General features: G+C 33.7%; 1 protein-coding gene across 1 annotated transcript; it reads left to right on the forward strand.

Annotated features, from left to right (window-relative positions):
- Positions 1-1,181: 1,181 nt before the first annotated feature.
- Positions 1,182-27,532, forward strand: LOC100375318 (ubiquitin carboxyl-terminal hydrolase 44-like). The gene is made up of 14 exons (XM_002734227.4): positions 1,182-1,562; positions 14,868-15,118; positions 17,065-17,183; positions 17,781-17,945; positions 18,271-18,636; positions 18,763-18,898; positions 19,570-19,712; positions 20,270-20,419; positions 20,873-21,082; positions 21,895-21,947; positions 22,533-22,710; positions 25,000-25,152; positions 25,557-25,603; positions 26,016-27,532. The coding sequence occupies exons 2-14, from the start codon at positions 15,011-15,013 to the stop codon at positions 26,189-26,191; spliced, it is 2,004 nt and encodes a 667-aa protein (XP_002734273.1). The 5' UTR covers positions 1,182-1,562; positions 14,868-15,010; the 3' UTR covers positions 26,192-27,532.
- Positions 27,533-27,869: the final 337 nt, after the last annotated feature.

Below are 27,869 nucleotides of genomic sequence, written 5' to 3' on the forward strand. Positions count from 1 at the left end.
TGCTAGTAACTAATTCCAAATGTTGGTGGTTGGACACAGCAGGTTATGAGATATCATGAATTAAGCATCATGTGTGTGCATTCACATCTCTGAATTCCTTCAATGAAACAAAATCCGAATATACTTTGATTGTTTTGGTACGTACTGGTTGCCGTTATTTATTTTTTTCTTCCCATTTTACATTGAGCGAATAGCATTTTTGCACCGTTCATCAACAGCATGACATGTTCCTAATGGCTCATTTTAGTCTTGACCTTATTTATCCTTCTCCCATGTTACTTTTGACCTCAAGTAATGTACTTATCACAATATCACTCGAGGGTGACTTTCTCCCGAGACTTCGTGTATGTTCTTCAAGTTGATACTTGATACTTCTTTTTTAGGTACGTGATTATAATCGCAGGATTATAATATTATTTACTAGAATGTCATCGCACGTCAGCATACGTACAAGTGAACCTTCTCCGATTAATATACTAGTACATTAGCTGAATATTCGGTATTTCCTTAGACGTGCCATGGAGGTAAAAAGAGATCTTTTTACCTCCATGGACTTGCATACATGCATTAAACCTTCTGCTGTAAAATACGAGACTAGGGACGTCACTTTCACTTATGGAATTGCCATCATTTATGGAATTGCTGCAATTTGCTGAGGGTACTTCCATAGTTGAAGTATACATTTTTTAGCCATTTTAGCAAAATTGAGACAATTTTTTGGCGAAAACGCCAGTTTTTTTAGTCAACGCGCCCTCAACGTCGATCTTTTTGGTCCAGGTTTCAACTGGTTGCGGAGTATCCCCAGCCAAAATCCAGGTGAGTACCCCCTTCCTGGTCGACAATCCAATGCCCTGTGTGATCATACTCTAGTCCACAATGCCTCTCTAATAGAGGGACTAGTCAAAAGAACCATTAGCTTGACTACATGCACTATACTCTCGGCGTCATGAGAAATTATGTAAATTGCTCCGATTTGTTTCTTATTTTCAAATACTGATTATGATATGGAGAGGAATGAACAAATGCCGCCACGGAGGACCAATGTTGCGTTCCATTTTGTGAGGAGTCGCAAAAATAATCCTCCGCCAGAACCCCTAAATAATTTGAATGGATGGTCCCTTGTTAGCCGATGGGAGGGGGTAAATTATGTCGACAGAACAGCCATCGATCGATCTCGCATGGGATTGTGGGTAGCGAAGTTCCAAGATGGCGGTTCATGGGTTACTTTAGGAAAGTCAAACTTTACACATTTTAGATTTTCGATGTTTTATTTCTAGTTTATGTTTTTTTTTAAAAAAACAAGTCATATCTAAAGGCTTTCAGGGTTGTTTTGTTCCAGTGATTACCGCCGTATTTAACTCGATTGTACCAAATTGATCGGCTACCTGTCAATACGGACGCGAGGCACTATTTCTCAGTGCACTCCATCGAATTTAGAAAAAAAGCTAACCGAAGTCGCCGCGTTTTTTGCACTTGTGTCAAATTGTATAAATTTGATGCCAATCGGATTTACTACTTTCGATCTCATTGCGGTAGTGACCAAATTACTAGTACTGCACAAGGTAAGTCAATACATGTGACATTGCTTTAAATTACGACATGTTTTTTTAAAGTCCTCGTTGCGTGCCTGCTTTTCCAATGAGTTGGATGAACAGGGTCAGTCACCTCCACTGTTTATAAAATATCTATGTTTCCCTGCAAAAGAAGATTTTCACAACTCTAAATAAAGTGCGCACTGTCAGCCAACAACTTTTGGGCGCTCTTGTTTCAGTCTCTCTGTAAGAATTCTGACAATAGTTGTACCGGAAGTAAACAATGACATAAATAATGATTTTATGTTACATGATGTACGTACTGTGTGCATTTAATTATGGATCAAAAAAATACGTGTTTTTAGTTTCATAATCATCTACCATACTTCATGCAGTAAACAATCAATTATTTGTTAATCAATTATTTGGCCTTTTTTTTATGAGTATAACGAAATAAAAATGAACTTTGATTTAAGGTAGCGAGAAGGGAAATTTTCACTTTTTTCTTGATTTTTCAAAAATTGATAAAACGTTTACTTTAGACCTTGATACATCATCCCAGGTTTACAAAAGATCGAAATTGCGAAATAACGTCGCTCAAATCAGTGTTTTAAAACGCTAGCAGAAAAGACTACAACTGCCGTTTGCATATTGTTTATCTTTGAAAGGGTTTAAATGATAACATCTTATCTGTATACTCCGTTGTTGACGATTCTGATATAACGGGTGATAAGCTTCCAGTTGCAAACAATGAGTGTTTATCTAACGTCCATTGTCAGCATTATTGTTAGTCAAGACTTCGTCGGAGAAACATGGCCATACAGTACTCATTTCGCCCAACCTTCCGCTTTTACATCGACCGCTTAACGCTTAATTTCCGACCATGCGGTCTTGTCCGACCGGAAACCGACCGCATTTTAATCGCGTTTTTTTTTTTTTTTTTTTTTTGGCTCGCTCGCTCATTGAAAACACCGACCGCTCGTCCAAACACTGATCACTGGCGCAGCAGGGGTGGTCGAAATGGTGGTTTTGATAGTAAAGTGTGAACGTACAACTAACTAGTATTAACTATTATTAAATTCTGAACGGCACTTCAAATCTAATAGTTGTATGACACTTGTATCGTGAAAGCAACTGAACTGGGACCTCTTGTTACGTGTTTTGGGTGCTTGTTCTAAATGTAATATGTTATTTTATTTTAATGAGACAATCACGTGAAAAAAAACATAGGTAACTCATTTTGACAGAGCAGAGAAACGAGGAAATGTTAATGATTAATTCCAAAAATAACGATACCGAATCCATGTCGGTCCATGTCTGGTAAAATTTGACATTCAATTTTTAAAATTAGGTCACGATCATTGAATGACTTCGGCCTAAACCGTATACGTATACGTAAAATTGTTCCCACAAAAAATATTTTCGACTAAAAACGGCCACAGGCCCTGAAAAAATCGAACAGAGCTTGACATGTATGAATAATTTATTGGGCTTAAAAATTTAGTTATAGCCATAGATATTTGGTGGCCAGTCGATGAACAATTTCGAAACTCAAGATTCACACGGCTGCGAAAGTAGAACATTCCGGAGGCGGTGAAACGGAAGAGCCAAACTTAACGCATAAAAATAGAACGCGTATTTTGACCTCTGTGGCCAACCAATGGCTGATCACAATTACGTTTGCGGTCGTTGCCAAAGAACTCCGCGTCCATCGCCTGGCGATGCTCTTCACCCCCCCGGAATGTTCTACTTTCGCAGCCTAATCGCAGATTTTTCGAAAAACGTCGATTAGTAGAAATGTTCCTATTTTGGGCGGATTATTGATAGAGAATAATGTCTTTATTACACGGTCGACAGACATTCCAAACAATCAAAATTATCAACGAAAGACTAGGTTTATTTTAGGCTTAGAAATATATTCTTTCAGTCAGCCCATGCATGGAACTGCCATTTAGCTTCATAGTCCTTCAGCTTGTCTTCGCCTCGGAGGAAAACAACAATAATTATACAAAACACATTGCGAAGACTCAATAATCAGGAAAGAAAACCCAGACAACCATGTCGTACTTGTGTTGAAATACATTTTGTATTTCACGTCAGAATATTGTTTAAAATAAAATATTCAGTCCAAGCCAAATCGAGGCCAAAGGATCAGGTTGCGTGCTTATAACTTTTGTCAGCTGTTCAACATCTATAAAAACCATAAAGACAATTATAAGACAATGTGAACCTCGGAAATTTTTCTGTTAGTCCGAATTTTAAATGCGTGCGAGCGAGCGGTGATATTTCGGGGTTTGCGCGGTCGAAAATAAAACTAAATAATTGTCCAATTCAACAAGCGGTCAAAAAAGCGAGAAAAAAGGTGTTTGGAACGCGGGAGCGGGCGGGAGGTAGTGCAAAATGAGTACTGTAAATTTGCGCAACTTTCCTTTAAATCGTTTTATTTTCCAAGTCAATATTCTATTTTACTAATACACTGTACCATGTTTTCTAACGCAGTGGCGAAAAAAAAGCGTTGACAGATGAGGCAAAGAAAAATCTGCCACTCAGTGTCACACTCTGACACAGCAATTTTGTTTTCAAACATCGGCCATTTTGTTTCACCATGAAAACCGTTTTATTAGATCACTTATCAGAGACACTTGAAGGATTAGCTTGTTTGTAAACTGTCAGCGTGTACAGTGGGACAGTAATGTTTGTCAGAGGATTATCCCTCGTTATTCGTTTGCATAACAATGGAAACCCGAACGTTCCTGGAGTGGGGACTCAAATGCCAGCAGTTTTCTTCATTTTTCACGCTCGAGCATGAAATTATTCATTATCAGACACTCTTTATGAGCTCTATGATATCAGTGGTTAATATGTTTGGCCATTTTTAGTGAATATTTATAATAATGCTGCAAATCTACAGTGTTTTATTAACCAAAACTGTTTTTCGCGTTTTTCTCGAATTGAAGTTTCGATTGAGTACGACTCATTGGGACCGCCGCCAAATCAAGTGCGTTCGGACTAGGACATTCAAACTCGCAGTTATCGTTCAATAGATAATGATGGTGAAAAATATGTCTGGGTTTTTAAAGAAAATGCTTTGTCACAGAATAATAGTCTGTTAAAGGTGTCAAGTATGAAATAAGTTGAGGACAAAAAAACAAACCTGCATAGAAATCGGAATAATAGGTCTTTTGATTATCTGAGACGCATTTCAATGGACTTGATTACGGACAATGCATGACGTAAATTTCACCAGGAAATTCTGCAGTGTGCTCTCGCAATCGCGTACTTAGTCATTTTTACAAGGTTCGCCATTTTTGATGTCACGTGATAATTATGTAAACAACGACTGTCCAGTTTGTGCGAAATTGTGCCTCTATACTTAGTCTTTTGAAATATATAAGCTAAATTACTCTTCTGAACAACACAACAGACAGAGAATGTTTTATTCGAAAATGTCACAAAACCCTTCTCGCTACCTTAACATAACAATAGCATGATTGTATCATGTTGTAACATTTCAGAGGGTTTTAGTCGTCACATAAACAATTTGTGAAGGGATGTACTTGAGTTTGTCCATTTGTACACAAAAAGTTGCATGATAAATAAATAGTGAAAAAGAAACTTTAAATATAAAGCCTTTAACTTTTTAGCTCCGCTGTCGACTTTGTCGAGCGGAGCTTATCATATGAGTGATTGTCCGGCGTCTGTGTCAATGTTTTACTTGTTCGACTTCTTCTTGAAAACTACAAGCCTGAATGCTTTGATATTTGGTGTATATGTACCTTGAGTAGACCTCTCTCAGATTTGTTCATTTCATGATCATATCTTCAATTCTCTAATTTTGGTGAATATTTTTGTCATTTTTGGTAAAATGTGATATTTTCGACTTCTTCTTAAAAACAGCAAGTCCAATTGCTTTGATATTACATATGTAGGTACTACATGTAGAGCTCTCTCAGATTTGTTCATTTTGTAATGATATCTTTAATTCTCTAATTTTAGTGAATATTTTTGTAATTTTTTGTAAAAAGTGATATTTTCGACTTCTTGTTACAAACCACAAGTCCAATTGCTTTGATATTACATATATAGGTACTACATGTGGACCTCTCTCAGATTTGTTCATTTCATGATGATATCTTTAATTTTCTAATTTTGGTGAATATTTTTGTCATTTTTGGTAAAAAGTGTTATTTTCGACTTCTTGTTATTAAAAACCGCAAGTCCAATTGCTTTGATATTACATATATAGGTACTACATGTGGACCATTCTCAAATTTGTCCATTTCATGACGATATCTTTAATTTTCTAATTTTGGTGAATATATTTGTCATTTTTTGTAAAAAGTGATATTTTCGACTTCTTGTTACAAACCACAAGTCCAATTGCTTTGATATTACATATATAGGTACTACATGTGGACCTCTCTCAGATTTGTTCATTTCATGATGATATCTTTAATTTTCTAATTTTGGTGAATATTTTTGTCATTTTTGGTAAAAAGTGTTATTTTCGACTTCTTGTTAAAAACCGCAAGTCCAATTGCTTTGATACTACATATATAGGTACTACATGTGGACCATTCTCAAATTTGTTCATTTCATGACGATATCTTTAATTTTCTAATTTTGGTGAATATTTTTGGTAAAAAGTGATATTTTCTTCTTGTTAAAAACCACAATCATTTGTGGTGAAAAATGATATTTTTGAATTCTTGTTGAAAACAGCAAGTCCCATTGCATTGATACTATGCATATTGTTCATTTTCTAATGATATCTTCTGTTCTTTAATTGAAATGTGCATTACTAACAACGGAGCTATCTCAGTCGAGAGGCTGCTTGTTTTATTACTAATGTACTTATTTAGAATAAATCTTGAATGAGTCTGCTGTATTGTAATATGATGGTATAATACATTATCATAATAATTTTGCTTGTATAATAATATTGACTTTTTAATGGTAACTAAAATACCCGAAAGGACATTCACAGATTCAGATCATTATGTATCTCAGAGACAAAAGGCCACATGCTCTACCATGCCAAAGCAGTCAATCAACACCAAAAGAAAATGCCATTAAATTCATTGCAATTTTTTCTTAGCTTAATTATTTTAACAATTCCTACACATGATTCCATTAGATTTCTCAATAATTACTTGGAATCCATAAAAATGTCATTTAATCTTTAATTGGAGCACGGACATAAGGTCTATGGTTTGAGTGTACATGCTGTGTGAATGGTTTTTAATAAACAAAAGATGCGTTCTGATGTTGTTTGCTGACTTTCTAAATGGAATATTTAAATAGAAGTCCACAGTAGAATATTTTTGTATGAATGATGTAGGAGCATGTTTAGGCTATTTAATTATAAATATACGTTGTAATTTGTAAATCATCTTTATCAATGATAAAAACACCTGTAAATGACAAGGTAATGATTCTTCTGTTTATGTTGCAATTGTTATGCTTTTCTTGGCTACAAACCCAAAAATTAATCAGTAGCTTGAGAGAAATATTTTGTTGATTTTTTTTTTGATTTCATATATCTAAGGCTGTGATAAGGTATGTGATTTCATTAAAGATTAAAAATGCAGGTAAACAATGTAGCCATTGTTTCTTTTTCTATCAGTCCCTTCCAAGCCAACTGGGAAACACTCCAATGCTTCTTTCTAATATCAGATGTAGTTATATTTGCCTGGGCAATTAATTATGGTATACAAATGCGCTGGAGTTAGCTGAGAAAATTGTTTATGACCTACTCTGGAATGGTGGCAAAGTAGGATTGTTGATGTAAATAGTGCAATGTTGACCCCTGATAGTGTAACTGACTGAATCTGCTAACTGTCACCAGAGATCTGCACTTGATAAACATGGAAAATAAATAAACATCAAGGATTGGAATGTTAGCAGGTACATCATGGTACCCATCTATTAGTTGTTGCCTGTACATGTAAAAAAATGTAACAAACCTTTCTTTCCTCTAGTAATAAATTATAGTGAAAATTTAAAATAAACCACCACACATAATCTCATTTATTATCTATGTGCTCCCTAGGCTGTAAATATGCAAACATTGATAGTTTATTTGTTATTTCTATTGAACCAGGCTGTGCTCTGAAATAGGTCAGGGATGAAAACATGAACTTTGACCCTTTAGTTTGCAATAGATACATGCACAAAGCTGCTGTTGTAGTTTTGAATTGTTGTAATGGAACAGAGTATGTAGCAGTCTTGTACATATCACTGCATAAAATGTGAAACATAGTGTCAGTAAAAATTAAATAGCATCTTACATACAGTATGTTCATTGGCATAGTATTAAATGATACACAGCTTTTTCTCGAAACATTTTCAAATACCGGTATGTCAAAATACAAAATATTTGGCCGAGTAATTAAAAAGATTTGTGTGTCTCAGCTTTTTGTCTAATTTTTCATGAAGAATCAAAATCACCTTCAGGAAACCTTTTTTTCAATAAATTGAGAAAAAAAGTTTGTGAATGAAATCACTAGAAATTTTGTTGATTTTGTTAAAAAAAAAATTTAATATTATGAGACTTCTTTTTTTTTATAAATTTGAGTGTAGTATAGCTTTGCAATAATGGTGGAGTACTTTTTATTCAGGTGGTTATATTTTGTCTACTTCTTGAATAGGTTGCCAAATTCATCATTATCCTTCTTTGAATACTGTTTGTAATGCTGTTTGTAATACGTGTACATATATGTAGCTGAAGGACCTATAGGTAGGTGACCACCCATAGCAAGTAGACAATTTTTCTTCTGTTTCCTCTCACCAAAAGCCGCTTGGAATATGCATTTATCTGTCAAGTCAGACAGACAGTTTGTACATGTATTGAATGGGTTCTATTGAGATTTCATTTGAACAAAATTTGTGCTGCAAAACATGAATTCTTGATACCATTGTGTTCAGTAAACCTTTGAACAAACAGGGCTGATCAAGATGTCTGGGCATCAGCATTTTAATTGCTACAACATGTATCAGTGTGATCCAGGTTGACTGAAGGTCATCCAATTCTGTCTCAAGGTCATTCAATTGATGATTAAAGTGAAGAGATCCAAAATTTGAAAAAAGACAATATGATGCACAAGTTTATACCACCTTCCTATCTTTTGTCGATGATACATGATTGATGTACCACTTTACATATTTAATGCACCTTTTGTTCAGACTTGCTGTGCCCCTGCTGGGGGGGTATCATGGGACTTGAGTACTTATTTTAATGCATTTCACTGTCAACTACCGATATGTTTAAACAGTAATATTTTTTTATCCCTTCATAATATTTTGATTAAATGTCTGTATCGTACAACCTTGAACATTTGTAATGTATGTGGGTTGAACTTTAAGGTACCAACCATAAAACCATTTATTTCCACTGCTATTAAATTTCACAATTATGCTGTTTGAGCTGGGTTTTAAGTTCACCAACCAGGCATGGAAACTATGAGTTCTTTTGTTATTCAAGTGCACATAGTTTTTATTTAAAGAATTTCACAGTGAACATTGGTGGGGAAGGGGGCTACATCTAGTATAGATGACGATTTATCCAAATTTACAAAGAATATACAAATTTCCAGTCTCTTTAACTTTGATTTCTAAGTACTGTAACCAGGGAATTTGTGTTCGCTAACAATGCGAATTTAGAAAGTGAAAGTTACAGAATAACAGGAAGTGATAAAAAACAATATCTCTGGATACACTGACATTCCTTGTCATTTCAGCAATGATATACCAAGTTGAATGATTATAAATATAATAGTAAATAATATTTAAATGAACAACAAATATGATTTTGTTGCCATGTTCCAGGCCAGTAGGTGCTTAGCCTAAGCTCAGACTAATAAACAGACTGGCAATGCAGGTATTTCTTTTGATCTAACATGTGTCACTAGTTTACTTCTGCATTTACATTTTAATTTTATAAACAACTGAGGGAGATAAGAAAATGTCCACGAAGTGTTGCGATAATGCATGACTTCACAAGAAACTGCAGTGTTTCAACGAGAAGTGATGCGAAGGGTCACAGCTTGGTATCGTATTGAAGATCTGGTTTTCAGATAATTACCACAAATTCTACAGATAAATGATAATTTTTTGCGATGGTTATTTTTCATTATGGATTACTTCCTGTGCAACAAACAATGAAGGTAATTTTTCCCTGAAACAAAAACAGTGTAAACAACAACTGTTAGAATTCAGGCCATTGGTGTTGAAAAAGCAACACTGTCACAAGCGAGTTTTCAGAGCATATCACATTGTTCAAGCGACAAAAAATAGTTCTACACTTTTAATCATGTGCTATGCCCACGAACAATTATTATACAAGACTTCAAAAATTAAAAACACTTTAAAGGTTCAAACATCAAAACATCTCGTCAGTGCTATTTCGAGACCGTTATATTAGTTTTGCCTTGATTTAGTTAACCAGTACAGTTTTTTTCCTGATTTTCAAAGGCTTAATTTTTAAACATGATCGGTGAAATATAATAACATAAAACCAGCTTTATTGTAAACATGGCGACGTGAACTATCCTAGAAAACTTGAGTAACTATCGAGAAAAAAATTGTTGTGTTGCCATAAAAGTTTTTCCTTTTCCTTCATTATACGATTTTACCATTAATAGTACAGTGCGTCCATGATTATACATTCAAGAACATACATTTTGTAACTACATTTATAAAGATAATAATAATTGTTATTTTCCTAAATTATTAAGTTAAATTTTGGCTAAAAAATATATTATTCAGTAACTTGACGTAATACTTTCTAATCCAGGTGATCTGAACTGAATACAGAGAATGACTGAAATGCATGTGAGACCGAGGATTCTTGAGTATGTACTGGCCATTTGGCAAAATTCGGCAAAGCATGAGCCATCAGTTTAGCCGAGACACGCGTTCACCTGGGATTAGGCCAATTGACATCTCTATAAAACCATTGCCAGTCTATTTATTTGTGGTCTATGAGACCCAGGCTAACCATTCTTGCATACTTTGTTAGCCTTCCTAGGGTTTAAAAGTGGTTCAGATTTAGCTAGTACCGTATGATCAGTTATTTTCAGTGACATTTGATTTCACTATTTTGATGTCTTCACAGGGATTTAAGTTCACAAACTTAGCAGGGAAGCGATTTAATTTTGCGAAATTATCTGCAAATTAACAAACATAAAATCCAGCAAATAATTAATGCGTTTACAGTACTTTGTTTTTAGTCTATGCTGCACATCTTGTAGCATGAGCTGACCTTTTGAGCCTCTTAGCCCATGCTGAGAAGCTGTGCGCAAATGCAACTACTATAGTATAGAATCTGAAGAGCAATGAAGAAAGTAGGTCAATAAATGAGGATATATCATATTTGCCATTGTTAGCTAGCTAGGATGGCATTATTTTGTATAAAGCTTTTATGAATGCATGAACCATGTTTCTTCTCCCTCTTGTAAAGGGGAATTTGTTTACAGGATTTACTAAATATTTTAATATAAAATACATTGAGATGGAAGGGTAATTTTAATTATCGAATTTAAAACACTTCAAAAAATCCAGACAAAGCCCAGGCTATTTATATACATTTGTACTGTATTTTGTAAAGCTGAGCAACTACGCATGTAATTAGGCTGCAGGAAAACATGTTTTCGATATTAATCTAATTTACCAATATTTTTGATAAAGCTCAAACTTTTACAATTTTTGTTTCTTTTTTTCCTTGGATGTCCTGAACATGACTAACTATCAATTGGTTGTAATTCTTTCCGATTTATAAGTCTGTGATTGTAATAGAAATAACTTGGTTCATTGAAAACAAAATGATGAAGAAAAGAAAATTAAAATCCTACTTCGTAAACTGTACAGTATTTTAATAGCCTGTTACTATGAACAACAATTTTGTTCTTCTAGGCAATGGCCTTACACAAATAAAGTGATGTCACTCTATGTGCAAGGAATTAGGACAATTAACAGAACTACAAATTATATATTTTCAGCAGTGATAAAGCAAATAAAAATTGGTACCAGTGTTTGTATCACTGTTAAACGTGATCGTCTACTTAACTCCTGCACAGTTGTTTTGAATTAATTTCATAAAACATCTGTAATAATATTACTGTGAGGATCTTAATATTTTCAATATTAATATAGATGTCCTATTTCGGCGTATCCATTGTTTCCTCATCATAACAATGCATCGTCATAAAATATGTATGTGCTTTATATGTCAGTGGAGTTTTCCTAGGTCAGAAAGTTTGCCTTACTTTTTTTATTGAGTGAAAATATCATGTATGAATCTTCTGAAGCAAATTCAGCATTAAAGTAGTGTACTGATTTTCCCAATGACGACTCTTTCACATGTGTGGTATGCCCCATGTGTTCTCCGTCTCTGGGTAATGGGAATAAAACTAGTTCATACAACAATGTTGTGTTGTTACTTTCATTATAACCACTACAAATGTTTTTGCCTCAACATGTACCTCTATCGGAGATGGATGTGGTGAATGTAATTTTACCAAAAGAAGATTGGCGGCGGTATTGACATTTGATAGTTCGACTAACTTGTGTACACAAAAAAATGAATTTCTTTGAGGCATACATTAAGTGAGCATATACTAGTGTATAACAAAATGGTTTTATGTATTCTCACAACTCTATTTTACTGTGGTTAATTTTGCTGCTTTGCAAGTGATAAAACTCGTAAATTAATAGAAATAATTACTTGATGTAAATATATAAATGTCACCGTAAATTGAGTTGTTTTTCAAAACGTAATAGATGAGGCAATTAAAATGAATGTACCATGCGTAATTCCCCAATATAACTTACAAAATGTATCCTGAATAATGATATTAAGGGTTTATGGTTTGTTTGTGCATTTCACACTGCAAAAGACAACATTGTTCTTCACACCCAGTCCCAGTATGCCATATTTGGTTCATTAGTAGTTCACATGCTTATGTAAATGACAGAGGTGCGCAACACTGATATTTTGTTTCTCTCAAACCTTCCATTGGCTTACTATTTTGGACCCTATTCCTAATGTATCTGCTGTTTTTGTTTTTCAACAAATTTTTGTGATCGGAATGTTCAATTTACCTCAAATTCTGGTAAAAGACAATTTATAGAGGTGTTAAAAATGCTTAAAACCTTTGGAGAATATAATCACCAACGTAAGTACTTGTTCTCATCACCTTGCAGCTAATTTTTTCATTTATTGGAAGTCACAATCAGGTGCTCTGGATTTTCTTAGTTATCAGTATGGTTAGAAACTAAGTTTGGCTTACTATTGACAAAAAAAACACAACACTAGCAAAACATCAAAATATTCAGCAATTTGGAGGGAAAAAGTTGTTCAAACTAAGTGTACCAATATCCATGGGTATTAGTGCAATCTAGATAAGATAGTAGGTAGTCACAGACAGTGAGGTGTGTTTATAGTCAAAATAAGTCATATTTTTAATGGTTATCAAGTTAACAATAAGTGTAACTTTTTCTTTACATGTGCACTTGATTTTTAATAGAACAAATACCTTCCTTTGCTTGTATTCCTTGTGTTGGCAGTTTTAGTCTGTCTATTTTATCAATGCCTTTCAATTACATTTTACTGCATGGGCTTTCTTATTATTGAGCAATTACACAATACATTTTGAAACCACAAAAAATAAGTCTCAAACTCCAGAAATGTTAATGAATTGCAATGTGCATGTAGTGTTTTATGTACCTTATTTGTTTTTGCATTGTTTTAAGGATAATAACTAAAGATGATGGTAAAAACAAAATTCAGTTTATGAATATTCTTTGATTTTTGTTTTGTTTTTTACTGCCTGAAACCCTGATTCTACATCCATGTGGAAAGAAAGTTGTGTATGCTATAAGAGTTATAATTGCTTTCCAGGAATGCTAATTTCACCGCAATGCTCTAAATTATACAACTTTTATGAGTACTAGTCAGTACATATATGTAAATACACTTCAATTCTGTTGTTAATATTCAGTCATCATTCCGTCTGTACTTGATAAAATAACACTGATTGTAGCATGGCATAAATTGACACATTTCTGACCGAATATAGGAAAACATTCGAAATGTTCAAGTATTACAACATAGTGAAAATTGTTGATTACATTTTTATTTAATGACTACCCTAGGCTGATTTAAATTATTCAACTGGCTGTTTGGATTGGGGCTAGACAGGTTATGTCAGTGTTGTGGGGGATAATGTATCACCTTTTGGAGCGTAGGGTAATATTCATTGCAGATACTGCATTTGCTCTATAAAGTAGCACATGAGCTTATATAAATTACAGAGTTGTATTTATGGTCAAAATAAATTATATTATAAATTATTTTAATGATCAAGTATACATTAAGGTAGTTCGCTAGCATAAAACATAAAAAAAAAAAAATTGATCACTGTCACAGTAAATCATTCAAAAATGGTTCACATTCATTCAAGTGATTCATATTTAAAGTTTTTAATGAGATGGAAGAATATTTTCAAGAAATCATATGCAAAATAATCCAAAATTGTCATCTACGTAAACATATTATTCCATGGATAACTTTTACTAATATTAAAAATTCTCTAATTTTTAGTGACAGCCATTGTGTAGCTCTCATAACACTACATATCATTTTTTTAGCATAAGTCATCAAACTAAATTTGGAGATGTGATGGAATGTTTCTGCCATAGAAACCATTTTGTGAACTTGTAAACTACTGGTACGGTATGCAAACAATGAATTTTAGATCAACTTTCGATGTCATTTTGTGGAAAACTCATTTGGTGACCATTTATTTTTATTTCAGAGTATGTTTTTCAATGGTAGCAAACTATCTTAAATGTAATAGTTGATTTATGTCTGCTTCCATGAAGAGATGTTTTTCAAATATATCAAACACAGTAGCACTATACGTTATATGCAACTCTGTACTGCCATTAACAAAGCTTATTTTTATGCTATCATGGATCATATCGGAGAAGTTGGATGTATTATGTCTAGCTTACAAGTATACCTGTAATGTTTGTTATCAAACAGATACATGTAGAGTGTCTGAAAAAAAAAACAGGTTTTCACATACTGTAAAATGACTAATTTTCACTGGGTTTAAATTTCGCTGATTTACCATTCCAGTCATTATCAATGGGTTTTAAATTCACAGTTTTATCATTTAGATAATGTGTTCTATGCTAAATTAAACATATTCACTGCGTTTTCTAGTCAGCGAAATAAGCAAAATTAAAACCCAGTGAATAATTAACCCTTTTACAGTACCACATGTTTTTCTTGATTATTTAACCATTGTTCTTTTCTTCGTTCATTTGTAGTTGATGATTCTCTGAATATTAATGTCTCCAAATATACATAGTATATTGAAAACCAGTTAACACAGCATGGTAGAATGACACAGGGTCAGTGATTGACTTGAATCCACTTTTCCAATTCCGATATCTGCATTTCACTGCACACTATGGATAATTGCAAACATGTCAGCAAGCTACGTTTAGCACAGAACCACTCCATTCTGAATCCACAGAAATGGTTATGTTTGGTTTGCGGGACTACTGAAAGTGTTTGGGTAAGTACAAACCAACTACAGTATTTTGTATGTACTGGCTAGGCTACGTAACAATTTTATTAGGCCCAGAAAAAAATATTCACGTTGCTGGTGCAATAGCATTCTATTTTTTATTTGGATTAACAAATTTTGTTAGGGACCTTGGTCTACTGGTATAGAATTCCTTGAGTAGACACTTCACACACAAAAATCCAAAACAAAAATCATTCAAAGAAATGCTGATTCCAATGTTGAAAATAAAACTTTTTATGAAAGTACATTTACTAATGATTAAAATATCAATGAAATTAACAAATCTTTGCAGGCTTCGTGTAAGGCCCCGAAAACTTGATGTCAAAAAGTTCAACTTGCTTTCAATCATGGCTAGTGACGTTTTGGCCTACCTTATTCACAGACTGTAGCCTATCTGTCGTTGAGGGCACTCTAATCATAACGCTATGTCGAGACAAATGCTGCATTCTGGGTAGATCCATATTAAAGGAGACCAGTTTGTACATGGCATTTGAGATCTATTATCTATAAATAAATTCTGTCGATAAAAACAACTTGTATGTGCTGCGAAATGCCCTAAATATCGGGTATAAAACGGGCTGTGAAGTAGACGACAAATGTCCACTGTGCATGGCGTTATTTCGCCTCTAGAGGGCCAGTCAATGACGTCATCAGTGAACACTGATTCATTCTAGTACGTCAATACCATAGAAGTGCCACTATGAAAGACCTTGTTTACTGACAATTTAAAAATTGAAACACAGTTAAGTGTTGTGCGTATGAATGGCATAACTGTTTATGTTAAGTTTTTCAAAATCCCAAATGAAAAATCACATTGTTGGTTGCGAGAAATCGGCAGAACTAACCTGAAAGTGAAGACACGTACATTGTACCAGGGATATTTTATACAGTTCAGTTATTGTTATCAATTAACCGAGAATCCGCCGTTACATATTTTGCCACTATTTTTGCACAAATATTGGATGAGTTACTTTATATTAATATTGATTTTCTTGTTTACTGATTTAAGCAATGACTCGTGTTTTCATTCTAAATTATAAAACTAAAAGTAATATAGTATACAAATGTATAAGCATTGACATTGATTTAGAAATTCCAATGCATTAATTTAAATTAATTTAATCACTATGGTAACTCTCAATCTTGCTAACTAGGCTAGTTTAACTAAAAAAACTCTAGAAGACAAATATTGATAAATCAGTTACCTCCATGGCTAAATATACATTAATGATCACAGCCAAGTATGTATGTTATACTTTAGGAAGCTGCCTAATGTAATTACGTTGGACTTTGGCATCAAATTTATATTGCTATTTTATTTCAAACTTCGTTTATTTAACTTGATACATAGATATTGGTCAGATATTTGTAATTAGAACAATACAAAGGAATAAATAAATAAAATATTGGAAACATTATTTTAAGTTGCAGTTGCAACTCTGATCATCCACAATAATGCAGATAATGTAATTCATTGTGACACTCTGGGGAATTATGCAAATTATATCTATTGTTATGTATATTAGCCATGGAGCTTGACAGTGGGAAGAACACTGATTTATATGAACAACCTTTTTGAAGATTTAAATATGTAAATATATAAATATATTTAACTAACACGATTAAAATAAACTAAAAACCATTGACATGGATCAATCAACTACATGTAAGCTGTTTGCAAAGGTCAAAGGTTATGTTACAAACTAGACACGCCACACTCAACCCTTCATTATAGTCATGGCAACATTATTCAAATTATCGTTAAACTTCTTTCAGTATTCAATTCTAAGTATTGTTCACATAACTTGGTCTCCCCTTGCATGTGTGTCCTGATCCCATTTATAAAATCTCTAATAGCTACACATACAGCCTTATGCATAGCACTTACGTTGTTCATATTTCTGGCATACATTCTGTACTTTGTCCTCTACCAGGCATGTTTGAGCTGCCCACATGTGGCGTGTGGAAGATACAATGAAGAACATGCCTTGAAGCATTTCGAAGAACGGCACCATCCAGTAGCTTTGGAAGTTAATGAGAAATACGTCTTTTGGTAGGTTTTTTTTTATGCTTTAACTTTCAGCTTGTAATATAATAATAATCAAACTTCAGTCACACCTACTAAAGATTTGTGGAACATACAGAAGCATTTATTTATTTATTTGTTTATTTAAGATTAGTTGGAATGTAGGGACAACTTTACAATGACTTTACAGTGAATGTTTAGTATATTCCTCAGATATTCATTATATTTTCTGTAGAAATAAAATAAATACAAAATATCTTGTTATATTTATCTTTCTATGCACATGTACTGAGAGTCTGCCAGTCAGCAGTGTTCTCTACAAGTGGTTTGAGAAGGATGTCCTTTTCACCTATTTATTTCAATTCTACAGGTGCAATAAAAAAGAATCTTTTACTTTAATTACATGTAAATTTAAAAGCTGATTTTGCATTTAAGTTTGTGTAGAAAACTAAAAGATTGAATGATACTGTCCTGTTACTTATAATTGATAGCTGCAGTTGTTATATGTATAGATCTGAACTTTTACTCACTCTTCAATTCTGATAACAAGAAAGATCTTATATACTTATAGTTGCCATTCTATGAAAAACATGTGTATCTGATTTGCTCTATATCTGTTGACAGCTATATTTGTGATGACTATGTTCTCAATGATAACAGTGCCGGCGATATCAGACTTCTGCGTACCACCCTGACTGCTATTGCAGCACAGAATCTAGAAGAGAAGTCAACTCGAAGTGGGCGTGTCCGGAGACCAGTTACACCGTATCCAGATACCACAGAAAGCCCGTGAGTCGTACAGCTAAAATGTTTTTTATTTTGCTAACCATTTTAAGTGACTTAGTGTTAAATGTTCGCTAGATAGATTTCGCATGTAATTCTGTAATATCCCCCAACATACAAGGTTAGCGATAATTGATGACACAACACTGAACGTGATGGTTTCATTGACATAATATGGTGCAGTAATACACCGATCTATTTGTACTGGGTAGATGAAATTGTGCTGGTATAAACAGTAGCATTTTGCAGTTCTGTGAGGTTGGCTTCACTCAGAATCTACAAAACCTTACCAATATACATGTCTATAATAATAATAATGTTTCATCACCAGGGCTACTGAGAGACAGCTTCATATGGAGGACAGAGCTTATACAGCCTTGTATCATCGACGACACATCCTAATGAAAAAGATATTCACTTCCTGGAGGAGTCTCATATCGAGCCGACAGAAAAAAATGAAAGAACAACCGCCTCCCAAACAAGTCTCCATATGCACAGCAAATAATGCTGTTGCTATCAGTAGTAAAATTAAAAACAGTACTAGTAGTTTGAACAATAGAAAAAGGCCAATCAGTGCACTAGCTGAGTTGTCATCTTCTGCTAGTAAAAGGAAATGGACCTCCATTACACCGGGGGTTACAGGGCTACGCAATCTTGGTAACACCTGCTACATGAATTCTATATTACAAGTCTTGGGGTAAGTCGGTATACAGTAATTGGTACATATGAATTCCCTGCGTGTAATACTGAAAATTTAATCTACTCGTTACATGCAGTGATGTAAACATTACAACCGAGTTTTCATCTTTTTATTTCCTTGCAGTCATATTGAGAAAATTCGTGACTGCTTCCTTAATTTGGACATGCCAGACATCCTTTTAAAAAAAGGAATAGACAATCGGAATGGAAATGGGAAAAAAAAAATCTATGCTAGGCAAACAACAGTTGAATGTTATAAGGTAAGCCTGGATGAGTTCTACTGTATTAAACATTATTTTGGGTAACGTTACTGTATTAAATTGGCCTTAGTCAAAATTATGTTTTTTTCAAGTGTGTGAATTAATAGAAATTAATTAAAATTAAAAAAATACATTTTAATCAAATATTTTGAATTAAAACGAATCGTTTGCCTTGATTTCTTTTGATTTGATTTGATCCGGCATTGACAGGTAAAGTGATGGAGTTTGTCACAGTATGCAAATCTGACAAAAAAATAACAGCATGACTTTCAGAAAATACTCTCGTTTCTCAAAAATATGATACATATTCCTGTGAATGAAAAGGTCACAATTTTAAATCTTTTTATTGGAACCTCGCAAATTAAAAGGATACGCTTAATAATTAGAGTCTGAAAATTAACTGGGTACTATCACTACTACTGCTCTTGTTGTTGGTGGAGAACATAACTTTCAAGACATTGTCAAGCAACAACTTGCAATAATGAATCTACTTTTGAATATGTTGTTGGAATTTTTGCAAATATCTTTATATGATTTGATGCCCCTCATGCATTCATGATTAGTAAATTCTTTATTTAATTGACTGACACTACTGTTGAAACAATGAAATGTATGCGTACATATTCTATATGTACTACTATTTATCCATTGTCTGATTTCACAATTCATAGGAAGTTGAAACGCCAAGGAATAAACATAGAAATGCAAGTTCATCGCAAAGACAATCAGCAAGCAATGGCGGTCTAAGTGGTGGATCGTCAAAAGGAGTTGAAAACTGGAAATACAAGGATCCTAAGACACTGAAAAGAAATGTGTAAGTGGAATTATTTGATCATAATATAATTGTATCGGTCTAGTTCTATAAATTGTTTTCATGCCTCAAATTTTGGTAGTTTGTTTACTCTGATATTTGCTGACTCATGAAATTCTTCAAAATAAGACTCATGAAAATAAAGCAGTTGACAAAATCGTATATGAACCTCTGATGCCTTCAGTATTTTAATATTGACCTTGACAATTATAAATCTTATATGCGTGATTGCTGCCTGTGTTCAATGATATTACTATTTCAGATTTGTTAGTGTGCAAACATATTTGATGAGATAAGCTTAAATCACATACTTGGTGTGGTCTGAGCACACTATTGTATGATTATCTTGTGGCTGCCATATTTACGCCTCTTGTAAAAAAAGCTAGTGTGATTACAAAACCCTTATGATATAATGCAATTATTGGTTCATATGCACTTTTTTTTTAGATGCGCTTCTAATAGAGGAAATATTGTAACAGTAACAGTAATCTTGCCAGTTTAAGGTCAGGTAGCTTGTCGTCAATTCCTGATTGGTAAATCTCACATATTTCACTTCACAGACCTCTTTGTCATGAGTTACATGCACTGTTTCGTGTGATGTGGTCTGGTAAATGGGCAATAGTGTCACCACATGCAATACTGAGTTCTATATGGAGACTTATACCCTCATTTAAAGGCTATTCGCAGCAAGATGCACAGGAGTTCCTATGGTATGGACTGCAAATATGTACCAGATATTTTTTTTTAATGATAATGATAACATTTCAGCTGTGGGCAATTCTCACCAAAATTATATTGACCTAATTTAACTAATGAATGTTTCTATCAGAAACATTGGAATATCCTCGTATTATGTATTATATTTTCTCCTAGTCCAATTGCTTTGTGTGTGAAGCCAAGAAATTTGTGATACTTTCTCACTACGAACTTCCTGGACCTGTCCACCATCTTGGTAGAACCATGTTTAATTGTTCTGTATTTGGAAATCTGTTTTCTAATACAGTAGGATGCAGATATACTAAATTACGACATGCTGCAGCTTTTTATGATACAGTGACAGTTGTATAATAAAAATTATATAAATTATTCTGATAGATTGATCACATTCCTGTTAAGATTAGTTTGCTGCAACTAATTTGTTGGATGTTTTTCTTCTCCCTCAGTGAGCTATTAGACAAGTTGAACTCTGAGATGCATTTTGCAGTGTCTTCCACCGTAGTGTCTCCCAATCCCCGTAGTATGCTGACTCCCAGCGAGATTATTAGTTCAAGTTTCCAGGGTCAGTTAGTTAGTCAAGTCACCTGTCTAGAGTGTCTCATCAATTCAAATACTTACGAGCCATTCTGGGATCTATCATTGGAGTTCCCTGAAAGGTGAGTTTCTATTCTCCACTACACTGTAGTATATGTGGCTAATACTTGCTTTTTTCTCCTCATTAAATATATATCCAGCCCTAATAGGCTTACGGTGATGTTACATAATTGCCACAGGATTGCCACTACAATAATCTTCGAAAATCACAAATTAGAAAGAATAATGGCAAACTTTCAACAAATTTGAAAAAGATTACTTCTATGAACCGTACTTAAGTATTACTAATATAACACATAGAATTAGTATAGCCAGCAATACCCATGATTTGTATATTGAAAAAGATGTACCTTCCGAAAACATCATGAACATAAATGAATCATGAACAGAATTTATAGATAGTGCGATAGTAATGTTGTGGAAGATACAATACCTTTTCTGATGGAATGTTCCAAATTTAATATTTTACGCCAAGACCTACATGTGTATTTGCCCAAATTAATTATTAAAAATACTGATAATGTTATATTCCTAATGCAGACTAATGATATGAGTACATTAACTAATGTTGCACACTATATTCACAATGCTTTCAACCAACAATATATGTAAACTTATCTTCTTTTATATTTTAGTTTTTTTTTTTATAAAATTTTATTGCTACGTACTGACAGAAATTTGTCTTTTAAAAGTCGCAGTAACAGGACTTAAACTTTGCACAGGGTACCCATTTTCAAAGTTTATAAATGGCCTTAGCATATATGGCAAACTCATTTTGCAACAACTATAATATTATTATGACCACTAAAAGTACAGTTAATGCTTCAAGTGTGTAGTTTGTATACTATATCTGCAATCTCTATTGTTTTTTCAGGTATCAGTGCGGGAGAGGGAATGAACTGTCCACAGATAGCTGCCATGTTACAGGTGACATTTATGCTTTCCTACTCTGTTGTGTTGTTGTATTATTGAAGATGACTATTAGCTTCCTCTCAACTTAAACCTCATGACTTTTAGTCAGACTTTATTCAGACAGAAAAATTAATGTGGGAATTAGTAATTAATTAATGTCGGTCATTCTATTTGAGAATGTTGATCATGTGTGCATTCCATGGACACCAACCTAGTATATATCAGTATCAGTGTTATCTCCAGGCACACTGTTAAATTTAGGTGTCAATTAATTTTATTTGCCTCCCGTATTTGGGCGGGAATTTCAGGTCGATATAGAAATGACATTTTACGCAGTAATTTTAGTGTGCCTGCCAGCTTCAGTTTTTTTACTCAACATATTCGTTGTGCAATTGTAGACATCCAGATTGCCTTTTTTCATGAAATTGTGAAATATATTTTGTATTCATATTCATTAAAGTATGAAAAAATATAATTTATGTAATTTTGGTATCCTCGCGTACAACCTGATGCATCTTTGAAGAGCAATCTCCAGGGAAATATAACTGAACAACTGAACAATATTTTAATGTAATATTTTTCTTATTTTGGATGTTGTAGAAATGCTAGCAAAGTTTACAGAAGTGGAAAAGCTTGAGGGCCGTGTGTACGAATGTGATTACTGTAACAGCAGACGACGGCGTGTATCATCAAAACCTATCATCAAAACTGAAGCTAGCAAACAACTACTTATAACCACATTACCTCAGGTGCTAAGACTTCATCTCAAGAGATTTCGGTAAGTATCACTGTCTTCATGGATGCTTCAAACAATTGCATGGTGTTCTATGTGAAATAATGTATGTGTAAAGTTATTAGTAACATACGTGTGTGCATGTTTTGAATATTAGTTTCCTTTTAGCTGCTGCACGTTCTCCTTCCTGCTGAGTGTCCTGATGAATGGAACCTGCTTCTAGTTGCCGTAGTTATCTAGAAAATATATGCATTTCAGCCCTATCTTAATTTAACCCACCCATTCAACCTGCAAATAAACCTCACGTTTGAAGGGGAGGTTCAACTTTGGCACTTTCTGTCTCAATTGAACAACCTTTGCAATAATTTCGTAATTTCTCTGTGAACCTGGTAAACCATACAGCCATCATAACAAAGGTGTTTTAGAGAAGAACATCATTTTGGTGTGACCTCGCCTGTTTTGGGTTTTTCTTTCTCATTTTTCACCCTCTCAATATGAGAACTACTCAATTAATTTGGAAGCTGCATTTACTGTCATCTTTAGGGATCACTAGTCAAGATTACAACACAAGTGAAAATCTCAAAAAACACAAGCTTTAATTTTTGACTCTTGACATAAACGTCACTACAGGCATATGGCAAATAATGAAATAGAAAATATAATAATGAAATGAAATAATGAATAGATCAAAACATTCTCTGGTAATTGCATATAGAAAACATCAAGTTGAAAAGAATTCAGTAATGCATCGTGTGCCATATTTTTTAGTTTGTTTCCGTCGTACAATATATGAATATTTTGAATGATGAATTCATGTCTTTGATTGTGCTGTCCAACCTCGCCAGAAGCCTTCATCTGTGTAATTTAAATACTGATTGCATCTAAATTATTTTACCAGTGAACTTGTACATCTTTTTTGTGGGAATTACCTAATTTCTGAATTGCCTTAGATGGTATGTTGTTTGTTTGTTTTTTGTCAGATTTTAATAGATACTGTAAGATGATCAATGTGCTGTGTGCATGAACTTGTCGTTCAACATGTTGATGACTTTTTAGTGCACACAACGTATACACCTGATATGTGTCTTGTTTTATTTTTTCTTCTCCCTCTGCCTTCTTTATTAATACACAGATTTAGTATGTAAGTAACACACACCTCCTTCACTGGTCAGAGAGACAATTAAAGTGTTTCCTTAAATTCAACATTGTACCATGATAACCCACGATAGACAGTCTTCCCTCTAACCCTTATTTGCACAGTGATCGAATGACCACACTAACTTGCTCAGTACCGCGGCAACATTTTCAGTGACATCACCAGCTCACAAATTACCACAAATTTCATCATTCATTTCACTTTTCTCACATGAACTTGTCAATGCCATATTCACATAGCGGGAACACTGTCTATAGCGGTCAATGCACAGTGTAATATGAATCCTATGACGTCATGACTACGACGCATTTAACTTGTTACGCAAGATAGATTATTAAATATTGGAGGAACATAATTTCTAATTTTTCTTTGTTTGATTTAATGTGATCTGAAGCTTGAAATAATAACACTGACAGTATTTGACTTGGAGATTTAAAATTTATTTGTGATTCTGTACTTTACAGTTTCATATTCCACATAATGTATTTGGTATAATAGTTGAATAAGTGTTGGCTACTGAGTTAGCATTAACAAATTATTTAATTTGTATTAAATATCTCACCAAAGCACTTCTTGCTGTTATGTATCCATACTGGCAATGTGATGTTAAATATGGTATTTCGCAACATGTTGTATTTCAAATGTGTTTTTAAGTGGATTTTGATTATAACTGATCATGTTGCGACCCATCTATATTCCAACTTTTTTTTTTTTTATATTTCTTTGTGGATGGGAGGGAGCAGCATGATTTTATGTTTATAGCTATTATATACAAGAATATGTTGGTTTTAGAATTTCTTGAAATGAAAATGGTACTCTGGATAACATTCCATTGCCATAGGTTTAAGTATTTTATTAAAATGTCTAATACACAATATATGTAGTAAATAAATGTCAGAGTGTGAAGAAACAATTTTGCAATCAAATACATTTGGTATTTTCGTATGACTCATTGCTTGTATCTATAACATTGGGAAATGTTCATTCTTCAACCAAATACACAAATCTACCCATACACATTCACATAAAACCAGGTCAAAATATATTTGTCACTCGATGTCCCAAAATCCCACTGGATAAAAAAACAAGAATATCCTCACACTTTAAAGGGTTTCAAGATTAAACTGTGCGCATACAGAATCCTAACATATTCTGTTGTATTTGATATTTCATTCTAGTTGGTCTGGTCGAATGCATAGGGAGAAGATTAATGTACATGTAGATTTCAGTCAGAGGTTAGATATGAAACCGTTTTGTTCACCCAGTCTTGGCTGTGAACCACTTGATTACGAGTATGATCTAGCTGCAGTGGTTATACACCATGGCAGGGGGTAAGTATAAGGAGCAGTGAAAAGTGCATTTGTTCGTCTAAAATGTCGCTACGATCAACGGCTATAAAGGTTTTAAGCATGCGCGAGATATATGGGTCTCATATAAACAAAGATGGCGATTATGACTGTTGCGCAGATAACGAATACAAGCTTTAATTAGATATTTTTAGGTGAGTGGAAGGTATCAAAGGAGTCACCGGCAATATTTAGTGCAAGTCGCGTCCAGGTCAAAACTTACATTTGTGTTTTTCATTAGAAGAGCTCATTGGATTGTGGGAAAATCGAGTTATAAGTATGACTTTTACTTTGGGTTAGTAGTTAAATTATAAGTACTCCCTTATCATGTACACTCAATAACAAAATTATGCCTTTTGAAAAAAAAAAATTGTTGTCTTAATCTCTAGATTTGGTTCTGGTCACTACACTGCTTACTGCTGGAATGCTCAAGGAGGTAGGTTTGAATTCTTTTACGTTCAGCCATGCCCTTTTTTTTTTTGACTTCATCAGGTGTTGGTGACCCAGTTTCATCCTTGATACATAGAACATTCCTGAAGAATATCAGGGTCTTTGCAATCTCAGTTGTTGTGATCAGTGGTGGTAATAATGTAGAGGTCTATTACAAGCTGTTGAAATGAAAATTCTGAGCATGTTAGTTCTTTGGCTCTGTGGACATGGATGGTCTTTGTCAGTTCTTCAGCTAACTTTGGAGATAAGCCATGTAAAGCAATTATATTTTACTGTTGCAAAACATTGTTTAAACTTCTGTTGAGGAAATGTCCCATGTTTGTGCTGTTTTATATTCATTTACTGCAAGTTCATGATTACTTTTCATCAACCAGATGTTTATACAATTCATATTTCAGGTTTTTGGGTCCACTGCAACGATTCAAGACTCGATCTCTGTTCCATTGAAGACGTGACATCATGCCAAGCATACATTCTCTTCTACACTCAGAAGAAGTTGAGACCAAACATTTGCTCTCCTCTGATTGAAGACAGAGACGTTGAGATGACAATTAGTGGGAATACTGAAACATAGAAGCAATTTTAATCCTCCTAAAAGTCCTGGCCCATTCACTCCTAAATAATCATTCATTGATAAGAATGTAGTGACCTTATTTTAGGTTAGTCAGTGTATGAGATGCACTAGTTGGTATCTTGTTTATGTCAGACTAAATCATTTGAGTTTGAGGGAGAGAGGGGTGAAGTAGATGGATATAGATTAGTGTGAATAATATGAAACTATCTTGGTTGCAGATGGAAGGATGTCTGAAGTGTTGAACCTAACTTGAACCTTACCTTCCTGTGTAAACTTGAACCAAACCTTCCTGTGATAAAATTTTGTAGTTTTGCTTTTGACAATAAATCATTTTATTTCCACACTGCCATTTCAACAAGAGAATTCCAATTTACATGCACATGTATCAGGGATGGTATTGTGCTTATTTGCAAAGCTTATGAGATTATCAACACTGTCAGCTAAATTTCACTACTCCTCTGAAAACTGGAGTCTCTTTGAATTCTAATTAGCTTGTGCTGTTAAGGTACCCACCACTCAGGTTTGACGTCAGCTGACCTTCCTAGTCCACATTCCTAAATCAATGCTTTATCTCTTCTTTTGGACAATTACAAGTGTTTTTTCTGCTGTTGACTTTGTTTTATAATTGAATTTTTAATGTCAGTGTTGTACCTATGCTGTTGATACCCATCCAAAAGTCATTGATTGCTACACTCTGCTTAAGATTTCATTGAATGGAAAAAATAAAATATTCACTGGGTTTAAATTCACAGATTTTCCAGTGAAACAGGTTCTATAATACATGTGAGCATGAATTTAAAAAAATTTAATTACCAGTGAAAACAGCGTTATTAAAACCTGTACCGTATAAAAATAAATGAGACCAATCTGTGGACTGCTCTTCCACCCACAATTTAATGTTATTAATGTGTCAGTTATATGATGCATTTTTTAACTGGACCAAAACTTTTCCAATGTTGATGGAACTACAATAACTGTAAAATAACAAGGATTGCTATATTGTGAATTTTAGTACTGTATGCAATTGTTGGAAAAATTCAGTGTTGTGATGGAGTTTAATGTGTTTGTGTTGTAGTTATTAGTTTCAAATTATTAGTTTTAAAGTTGCGCTAGTTAGTACCAGATTTGTACCAAATATCATGATAGATGTAGAATAGAATCTTTTTATACAACTGATATTTAAGCAACCTTTGTGTATTTGATTTGAAAGCAATGTAAAAATGAGAACAAACTTGTCATATTTTGAGCCATTGAAAAAATGTTTTTTCATTTAAAGAAAAAAAAAATTTTGAAAAGTTTTGAATGTATTTTGTTTATTAATAAAACCAGATCAATGAAGAAGTTTTGTTACTTCATTTTATTTTCCTGTACTTGTCAATCAATAATTGAAAAGTGTCAATCATTCCATATCTAAAACAAGTAATTACATTACATAGTCCCTGTGAATTCTCAAATTTAAAGAATATATAAAGTTTGAACATTTGAACAGTCGGAGATATTGCTCATTAACTGCATTCACTAAAACAAAATGACCAGCTGTCGGCCATTTTGAATCTAATATGACAAAGAATGATGTGCATTAAGGTTCCATAATTTTCAATGTGTGAATACCAAGTTTTGAACAAAATCTATGCATGATAGAGATCCCATTCCAGAATTGCAGAAATCTGCGTTATTG

Source organism: Saccoglossus kowalevskii, chromosome 7, assembly GCF_978046115.1.
Source record: "Saccoglossus kowalevskii chromosome 7, keSacKowa6.1, whole genome shotgun sequence".
In the NCBI taxonomy this organism is placed as follows: Eukaryota; Metazoa; Hemichordata; class Enteropneusta; family Harrimaniidae; genus Saccoglossus; species Saccoglossus kowalevskii.